Genomic DNA, 10,626 nt, shown 5'->3' with positions numbered 1-10,626 from the left:
ATTTCAATTTATAAATTACAAGCCTAACCCTCACTAATAAAGTGGTCAAAATGTCAAGAAATAGTAAAAAAATAACTATATTTAATCTGTATTCATACTCATTTAGAAGAAGCTACTTGAAAAAATAACTATCCAGCTATCACTCGGATTTGGCTAAATCCGTCTGAAAATTGATAAGATATCATCTAAATCCTTTCGAATATAATAAAATGCGAATATGATATTACCACCATCCAATCCAAATCTGATTTGTATATGCCCTAATCTTGACAAGAAATTTGCAACAATATTTGTAGACCTTTAACGAAAGGAAAAATTACAAATCTTAAATCCGAACCTCTATGGAGAGATTTTTACCAACCCATATGTGGATCTGTGCTCTTTACTTTTCTTTTTTTCTTTTTGTTTTTTCATTTTTTTTCCATTTTTTTATAAACATCTGTGCTGTATTAAATTAATTAATTAATATATCTACCCAAAAAAATTAGTTAATATGTAGTTTAAAAAATATATATTGTGAATAGTTAAGGAGCATTTTAGTTATAACTCATTGTATTAAATAAATTGAGTGGTATTTTGGTTCCTCTAGGTAAGGGTGTCAATTGTGTACCAAAACCGTTTAACTGTACCGAATCATGCCGTCTAAAACTGCATCGTACCGTACCGTTCAAAATTCGGTACGGTACATACCGAAACCGAATTTCTTCGGTACGGTTCCGGTTTTAGGTACTCATATCGTCGGTACGTACTGAAACCGTACCGAATTGGTACCGTACCAAATTAAGAGATATAAATTGTAATTTACAATTAAACACTTAACCTTATCCCTATCCCTAATTCCCTATTTCAATTTTTTCGTTTCATCAGTCACTTCTCTTCTTAGATTTACTTGCTTTCTCTCTATTAATTAGATTTATTTATTTTCTTTATCTATGTTAATTTCAAATTATATCGATTGGTTGATCACAATATCATTAGGATCTTAATGAACTAATAACAAAAGTGGCATAAGTTCATTTGTACCAAAATTTTACCCCACTAGATACCGTGTTTAAACCGTTTTCTCGTACCGATTTAATACCGAAACCGTACCAAACCGTTTTTATAAATACCGAAACCGTACCGTACCGTTTAAATTCGGTACGGAACGGTTCTAGTTTTCAGTATTCAAAGTTGGTACCGCACCGAAACCGTACCGATTGATACCCTTACCTCTAGGTTTGAAATTTAATTACACTTAACGGTAGCTAACGGTGTTAGTCTAGTTGGGACCCACACGCAAGATTTGCACTAAGGGTACCCAACATTAGTTTATGAACCACTAAGGGGACCCACACGTAAAAATTTCAAGCCTAACCCTCACAAATAAAGTGGCCAAGATGTCAAGAGATGGTCGAAAAACCTATAATTATTCTGTATTCATATACATTTAGAAGAAGCTACTTAAAAAAATAACTATCTAGCTATCACCTAGATCTGGCTAAATTCGTCCAAAAATAGATAAGATATTATTATCTAAATTCTTTCAAATAAATAAGATGCGAATATGATATTACCACTATCCAATCCAAATTTGATTCGAATATTACACTAATCTTGACAATAAATTTGCAACAAAATTTTGTAGAGCTTAAACGAAAGGAAAAAGTAAAAATCTTAAATCCGGACCTACGTGGAGAGATTTTTACCAACCCATACGTGGATCTGTGCTCTTTTCTTTTCCTTTCTTTTCATTTTTATTATTATTATTTTCTTTTATAAACATCTGTGCTGTATTAATGATGTCACACATATATATGTGCTGCGACATAACCATGTGAGTTTGGCATCTCTTGCCTTTAATCTCCGCCAGTTTGTTCCTAAACCTCCACCGGATGATATGCCTGTTTGGGTAGTGCCTGCTAAGAACGATATTGAAAAACGAAGTAGACTCCTCATTCATGCAAACCCTTCACGTGGAAATAATCAACCTCTGGAGTAGCAAAAATAGTAGAATTCGTTATTTCCACTCCGACTGCATTTCATTTCCCTATGAGTCTTAATATGTCCGAGAATTTAATATTAATATGTGCATCATAATTTATTTCCCAATAAACCTTCCCCGCAACCCAACAAATTATATATCCAGGCTGAAATTTAAGTGGCATTCATGTAATTTTTTGAAACTCTGGGGAATATCTTGAAGGCTGTAATGTATAAAATCTTCGCCCTCCCATCTCTATTTCGGAGCATCCTGTTTTCATAACTTGCAGTCTTGTCTCGAGCTCAAAAATGCTCGCCATCACTCTCTTTCTAGTGCTATTGTGCGCCATCTGCCACGTCTCTTTGGCCTTCACCAACGGTAAGCACTTAAAACTTCTCTCTATGGATTCAGGATCTTTCTAGCGCTATTGTGTGCCAATCGTGTGAATGCTCCTGAGAACCTTTTACATTCCCAAGCAACGGAAGAGCAGATCCTTGCTTTTCACCCTCATTGCCCAAAGGCAGTGAGAATTGGAATGGAAATCCTCTGCTTTCTACTTATCTCTTCACAATTTTGTTTTAGCGGTCCAGTATGTTTTGGCATTCTTGAGTTTCTTACCATCTAGGTCTAGGGACTCATGCTTCATTTTACGAAGTAACCGTGGCAAAAAGTGTAGTCTTCTCTTTTACAGTAAATCTCCAGTCACATGAGGGGCAACTGTGTCATTAGAGATCAGATCTCATTGACTTCCACGTGACTTATTGTTGGGTAGCATTAAAGGAGATTCAAAGTTCTCATTTGTAGATCGAGTTGCAGTCCCGTTAATAAAAAATAATATATATAATAAAGTAGTGATCCCCATGTGGACAACGTAAGAAGACCATGTGAGCTAGATATGAGTATATAACTACATGGACCTTACTGGCACAGAATCCTAGCTTTCTATCTGAAGGAGTGAATCGTCATTAATGCCCCTATACTTGACTTTCTGGTTTGCAGGATTGTTGCCGAATGGGAAATTCGAGCAAGGGCCCAGATCATCTCATATGAAAGGAACGGTGGTGACAAATAAGCATGGGGTTCCAAACTGGGAGATCTCAGGCTACGTGGAGTACATCAAATCGGGTCAGAAACAAGGAGACATGGTGATGGTAGTTCCAGAAGATGGTCATGCGGTGAGGCTAGGCAAGGACGCGTCTATCAAGCAGAAGGTGAACGTAACCAAGGGGTTGAACTACGTCATCACGTTCACTGCATCTCGCACGTGCGGACAAGAGGAGAAGATAAACATCTCTGCATCACCGGATTGGGGTGTATTACCCATTCAGACTATTTACAGCAGCGACGGATGGGATTCCTATTCATGGGCATTTCTAGCCGATGATACCTTAGACGTAGACATTCTGATCCATAATCCAACAGTGGAGAGTGAAACTTCTTGTGGGCCTCTCATTGATGCAGTTGCCATGCGGACTTTGTATCCTCCTAAACCCACCAACAGTGAGTTAATTTCCGTTCTTAGGATCCATTTTTCCTGTTTCAGTGCTTGTAAAAACTTTTCTGAGCTTTAAATTTGTGTCGGTAAACGTGTTTTTAAAATATTTTCAAAGGTAGCGGTAGAAGATGAAATTTTCTAAGTGTTTGTTCTCTCTTTTTCGTTTGAATTTTTGACTAAAATAACAGTTTAAATAACAATTGTTTTATTTAGAGTTAGTTTTTCTCAAGAAAAAAGTTCAAATGTTGATGAAGAAAATTAATATATTTAAATTTGGTTTTTGTTGTTTTCTACTCTTGTTTCAACTGAAAAAGGGTTATTTTACCGGTGCGCAAAAGCTAATCTCTTACCAAAAAAAACTAACCAATATATTTGAATTAGGGTGTAAGTTTGCCCATCTTGGCCTGGGCTTGAAAGCCAAACTCTAAGAGTGGGCCAAGGGAGGTCTAGGGTGACTTGATTAGGGTCTAGATCAGGTAAAGGTTGAGTGTTTTATTAGGTAAAATTACTTGGGTGTTGCGCAATTAATGCGCGGTACCTACAACAAACAGTCAAGATCGAGATCTCAACTGAAATTTTGATCTCGACCGTCGGCAGTATAGTGTTGTGCATTAATTGTGCAACACTGAATTCGAATTTTTCATTAGGCTAGATTTATTGAATATATTTCAAAGTAGATTATTTTTTATCAACTAGAACAATAATATAAAATTATGTATTATATTATATAATATATATATAAAAGCTAGTTGGACCTAAATCATACAAAGGTCAAGGATGGGATTAGTTGTCTAATTAGCTTGGCTCAACTTTGGCCATCCCTGCGAGTTAGGATCAGAGAACCTAAAGCAGGAGTCTGAATTTGTACCCTGTCGGAGTGCTGTCCCGACGGCTTTACTACCACAAAAAAACATGTGGGACCCAAAGGATTGGTGAATTTTTTTATATATTTTATTATTTTTACTTGTGGATCCCATATGTTTTTGTAGTGATAAAATTGTGGGAGAGCACCGAGTGCTACCCCAACCGGTGCAGACCGAACTCCTTAAGCAGGCCTAAAAGAGGTTTCAAAGTCCAATCCAATAGATCCTATTATAATCTTAATCGAAATGGAGGATTATATTTTTCATTTTGACTGGCAAAATGAGAAAAACAAGTGTCATCCAACCTGTGAAGAATCAAAGCCACGCTAGAGCCAAGGTTTACAAAAGTCTGAGCCCAACTGACTGTTATAATTGTAATCCAAATGGAAGATTGCATTTTCGTTTTTTAGTATAAAAAATAATTAAGAGAAGTATAAAACCCAACTTGCATTTAATTTCTCATTTCGAGATCTAATTAAGTACTTGTTTGGAATCTCCATTAAAAAAATGCAGAGAACGTGTTGAAGAACGGAGGTTTTGAGGAAGGCCCATACTTCGTACCAAACACAACATGGGGTGTTCTGATCCCACCCCACGTTGAAGATGAACACTGTCCATTGCCAGGGTGGAGGGTGGAATCACTTAAAGCAGTGAAATACTTGGATTCTGAACACTTCGCTGTTCCACAAGGGAACCGTGCAGTAGAGCTTCTTGCCGGCATGGAAAGCGTCATGTCTCAGGTGGCTCGAACCTTTCCAGGCAAAGATTATGTATTGACATTTGCCGTCGGAGACGCCAACAACATGTGCAAAGGGTCGATGATGGTGGAGGCTCATGCAGGAGCTTACAGCCTCAAGGTGCCGTACGAGTCGCAAGGGACCGGTGGGTCGAAGCGTGCGTTTCTGAGGTTCACGGCGAAATCCACACGGACGAGGGTGATGTTTTTAAGCAGGTCTTATAACACCAGAAGCGATGATATGGCCTCACTCTGCGGTCCTGTCCTTGATGATGTGAAGATCATCGGCGTTCGTAACCCACGACGGCTTAGCTGAGGTATTTGGTGGCAGAACGGTGGACCGGGGTGAATGGCTGGGACCGCCGGTTCATATATTCCGACCAGTTTAGGTGGGCTACAATTTTATAATGGGATTATCAGTGTAATATTATAGTTTATCATGTCAGATTGTCATTTTTTTTTTTGGTAAATAGATTGTCATTTCGAAGATGACTTGTGGACTTCAGGGGTTGGCTTTGTTTTTTTGGGGGTTAGGGAGGTGGTTTAGTGTTGGATAGGGTGTTGGAGTGAAGTTAAATATATATATATATATTTTTTTTTGTTTATTTTGAATGAGAAAATAAAAAAATTTCGTACGTTCATGTGCCTATAATGAGGTAAGGTAAATGTTATTTTTCATTTTTATGCGTATATATTTTCAGTTTTACAAACTAATTAGTAAGTTAGACATTATATGTAAATAAGCACGTAAAATCCACTTCTATAACTTGATACTAAGGATACTGTTGTTGCAGAATCCTGTTCGTTCACACAATCAGATGTTCCTGGAAGAATGTGCTTGACCGAGTTGGTTGAGTTAACACTTCCGAACATCAAGCCAGACGAGTATTCCGTGATGGAAATAGAAATAACGTGTTGCAACACGCAATTAATCAGCTGGAGTGGTTCCTCTTAAGAATGTACCTCTCGCAGAATAATGATGGGGGTATTTATAGTTGAAAACCACCTTAGCTTTACTATTATCGAATTTGACTTAAACTCCTGAATGAATTCTTATCTGTAGAGAAAGAGTTTGAATGGTATACTGGTTGTTGAGTTCGACCTGGACTCCAGAAGTGATCCAAACTTGTTGACTTATTTTTCTTAGGATTCTTTTTCCTAATTTTAAGGGGGTAAGTTTCCTTAAAAGAGAACAATACTAGATCTTCGGGTAACTCCGGTTTGACTAAGATAGTGTCAAACCGCTTTGAGCCTGGTCGGCTTTGATTAACTCGAGCCACTGGAATTTGCCTGTATCATAAGCCCTCCGGTTACTTAGTCGAGATATTTAGTGCTTGGATTAAGTGACTATTTGTCTTTTTTATTTGCTGGACCATTCTTCAAAAAGATGCCCTTTTTGATTAATGCACAACAAGATGTTTTTCAAGGTGGCTGTCGTGCAAGTGCAAAAGGTTGCGCACAACCTCCCATTTTACTTGATTTTTCGCCACGTGTCCATGCTTCAGGGAGTGACGTGGGATAATTTTGAATTCAAAGGGTCTTTCATCTCTACCGTTTAGATGATTTATTTTTAGTGTCACATCCACCCAGCCGGTACCTATTCGGAATACCCGAATGTGTGATCCATAGCCCCGAAGATCAAGTTTAGAGCGATCATATCCACATAGCTGAATAACATGATCAAAAGCAAGAGCAAATCATTGCATTTAAGTAACTTAATAATAATAATCAAAAAAGGATCTCAAAAGGATCACAAAAGAATATCTGTCACATCCACCCAGCCGGTACCCTATCTGGAATACTCGAGTGTGTGATCCACAGCCCCAAAGATCAATATTGAGGAAATCAACCTCCCACATTTGCAATAATATAATCAAGAACAAGACTAAAATCAATGTTAAGTATATTAACTGAGATATCAAGATAAGATTCAAAGAATATACAATAAAATCAGAGTGCGGAAATATGATACCAATAGAATAAATCATATATAAATTATAGCGGAAAATTACTTTATAGTAGCAGCGGAAATGTAGATCAAAACTAAAAAGCAGATTACAACCGATTTCCAAAATAAAAGGATAAGAAAAGAAAAAAAAATCAAAAATCTAAACTAATGTTTCTTTAAATCTATAAATAATGTATCCATAAGTAAAAGAGATGATGTTCCATCCTCGACATACAAGCGCTAGAGTCCGACTAATCCTGATAAACTCCAGCATCGTATTGGTAGTCTTCAATGTTGTAGTCACTGTAGCCAGTACTTTAGGTGCCGTATGAGTCATCCGCTTGGGCTTCATAGTATTGGCCCTCATAGTCATTTGTACCTGTAGATGGATCTAACAAAATTGATGTAAAAAAGGAGTGAGTTCAAAAGAATTCAACAAGGCAGTTCATTCCACAATAACACAATAAAGCACGATAGCAAAACGATAATGATGCATTATGATATGAAACAGACATGCAAGTATGATTCTAACTCTATGTATGCTGGTCTCTATTGACAAATATGTTTTAAGTCATAGCACCATACTCCTCTAAGTAGGTTTCAAATCACTCTCCCTCAACCATCACGGTATCTTGGGTTCTCCGGTGGTAATTGGGTCATGCATCCCTTTTGAAACATTCCATGGCTAGGGTTAAGGTCACTGTACTCTTACATCACCATTGGTCTAAGTGGTACATGTCAGGTTAAACTTAACCCAATGCAAGTCTTCTACTTAGTTATATCAAGTCAGAGTTAGATACTTCTATTCCTCACCTCTCGCGATCTTTTCCGGTATCCTTTTCATTAGAGTCAGCGTATCCTATGGCTACAATCACTCAGACTACGGACTCATCAAGCCTATTGGTCATACAAAAATAGTAAACGGGAAGTTCTCATGTCCTCTTATGGGTTGGTTACCGGTTTTGAGCGCCCATGAGCCCAAGTCTACTATTGCAACCCTACCAATGAATGGCCCCCACAATGTGATTCACTTCCTCTTATTGTTACCCTATCTAGAACAAAGATTGTAAAGGATGCTCTTGCCCTTGACCAACAAAGACTTGAGAGGGTTTGGCCCTCTACCCATTATATTTAAAGAGGTTACTAGTGGAAATATCTCTTAAGACCAAGAGTGGAGTGGACATATTTTGCTATGTCGAAACACTAAAATCCATTTTTTGTGGGTATTTACATCAATTTACAATCAATTTGCCAACCTAATCATAAATTTGCAATTAATCAAAAATAATGTATAATCCACTAGTAGTAATCTACTCACCACCCCCTCTAAGATACATTAATACAGTCATATGACCAGCATTTTATGATGATGGGAGGCTACCGTGGAGCCACCATTTTATCATGGTTGGTGGGAGGCTAAGAGGATGAGAATAGCAGCCCATGAAGTGAAAGAGAAGTGGTTTAGGAATGCTCAACCATTGACTTACCATTTCATTAACCATGTTAAGCAATTTTTTCTTTTCTAGAGTAACTTGAAAGAGAGAAGACAATGAGTTCCCAATTTTTATCACCTAAAGGGGAAAAAAGCCACCATTGCTAATAGCCATGGGTCCTACAAAAACAAGTTGTTTACATTATTAATTGTAAAAGAATGAAAAAAATTAAATATTCATCCTTTGAGTTTGCAAATTATTATATTTATTCCCCTTCAAATTTTCTTTTTGTCAAACAACACCCCTTAAAATTTATTATATTAGAAATGTTCCCCTAGAGAGACATAATTATCCTTGTTAAATCATTTCTTTTTTCTTAAAGTATTCTTTGAAAGTTGAAACGAGGTTTGAGAGTAAAAGAGGACAACTAAAGAATTTTTGTAGTACTATAGATACTAAATGCCTAAATCATCACTTAATCCTATGATTTTAATAGTTAGGATCTATAAACATAGCAGATGTAAACATAATAGTCCACAAACTCAAGTGAATGTTGCGGCAGCCATTCAAAAAATGCCTCTTCAGGACTAGATATGCTTCACTAGACTAGATCCCATCCCATAATGGCACAATTATGGTTAGGTTGTTGTAGGTAATATTCCATATAATTTTCAATTCCATAATTGATGGGGAAGATCCTTACTTGGATTCACTTTCCTAAATATAGAATATCTACAGCAGAAGTAATTTGGATCCACGTCCTCGTTCCTCCACCAAAGCTCCATCGGGGTGATTCCACAATCTCAAGGAAAGAGAATAAATTCCACAACCCAAATGTCGTGTGGAAATAATGGTAGAGAGATCTAAAGCAAAGGGAAGGAACCCTCCAATGGCTTCTCCTTCCTGCATTTCTTGGAGAGAGGGAGAGAGAGAGATGGGAGCCGCCTCTTTTCTGGAAAACTTACATATGAATGAATCACACACTTACTTTCAAGTGATGTGGTGGTAACAAATATATAACTATTGAAAACATCCTCACATTACAACAATAACCTATATTTTGTAACTGCCCTAAAAGTGATTTTTCAGATTTGCCCTTGGGCATTTAATTTATTAATAAAATTAATAAATCCCAACATCTCTCACTTGCACAAGGGTAAGTGTTAATCTCTTTGTCACAGTGTGTTCCAAACACACATGTATATCCCAGATATACACATTCAATCTCTCTGCTATGTATCCTAGATACATAGACCTCTTGTGTCCTAGACACACATGTATATCTCAGATATACATATATTGATCTCTTTGCTATGTATCCTAGGTACATAGACCACCTGTGTCCCAGACACTGACATCCACATACTAACAAAATGGGTTGTGTAATCGGTGATATATCTGCGCGCGCATGAGCCCCAAATTAAAAACCTTCCTAGAAGGCTAGAATGACATATCACTTAAAGAAACACATCAAATAAACATTAGTATACCACAGTCTCCTAAGTTTATTCAAACTCACCAGACTAAAGGTATTTCGATCCCTTTGAGAGATCACCTTCTTGTCCTTAAAATGTTCACTACTGTAACACATATAGTTGGCGCCAGCAAACACTTTTAGGGTGCAGTTGAATCAAACCTTTCCTTTCGCCCCAGACCATCACTACACTTAAGATTGACTCCTTTCCCATTAGTGCCCCTTTAGGTCGAATCAATCATGACCATAGGTAACACCCCAAAGTAGCCACATCAACCCTTCATTTCATGATGTCGTCGAAAGTCACTAAGAACACTAACGGACCATAAAGTCCAAGACTCACACAATGAGAGGAGCAGGGATCCATCCTCTCATTTCCAATGATCACTAAGCACACATAGTATAATATACGTGCTATGGTGGAGCATTCTATATACAATAGAATGTATGTCCCTCTCAACACCATACAGGTCTTAGTCTAGTCGCAACCTCTTGCACCTAACCCGAGTTTCTTTATTGTTGCCACCCTAGCGCCACATAAAGTATTCGCATCTGGCTCCTATATGCAACTGAATAGTGGGAACATTCATGTCGATTCTCTTCACAATAGAGAAACTCATCTTGATTCCAAATCAAGGCGACATCATGATTATGAATTGACCTACACAAAGTCATTCACAATCCGTCTCATCTCTGCTCGCCTCCAAGGCGCCA

General features: G+C 37.5%; 1 protein-coding gene across 1 annotated transcript; it reads left to right on the top strand.

The window, feature by feature from the left end:
* Window positions 1-2,238: 2,238 nt before the first annotated feature.
* LOC149022584 (BIIDXI-like protein At5g11420) lies at window positions 2,239-5,618 on the top strand. The gene is made up of 3 exons (XM_089147304.1): window positions 2,239-2,341; window positions 2,963-3,463; window positions 4,835-5,618. Exons 1-3 carry the CDS (start codon window positions 2,272-2,274, stop codon window positions 5,371-5,373), a joined length of 1,110 nt encoding a protein of 369 aa, XP_089003430.1. The 5' UTR covers window positions 2,239-2,271; the 3' UTR covers window positions 5,374-5,618.
* Window positions 5,619-10,626: the final 5,008 nt, after the last annotated feature.

The sequence above is a fragment of the Hakea prostrata genome, chromosome 3 (genome assembly GCF_041222555.1).
Source record: "Hakea prostrata isolate BN-2017 chromosome 3, UWA_Hpros_2, whole genome shotgun sequence".
Lineage (NCBI taxonomy): Eukaryota > Viridiplantae > Streptophyta > Magnoliopsida > Proteales > Proteaceae > Hakea > Hakea prostrata.
The sequence above is the reverse complement of the archived record's forward strand: the minus strand, read 5'-3'. Positions and strand labels throughout refer to the sequence as shown.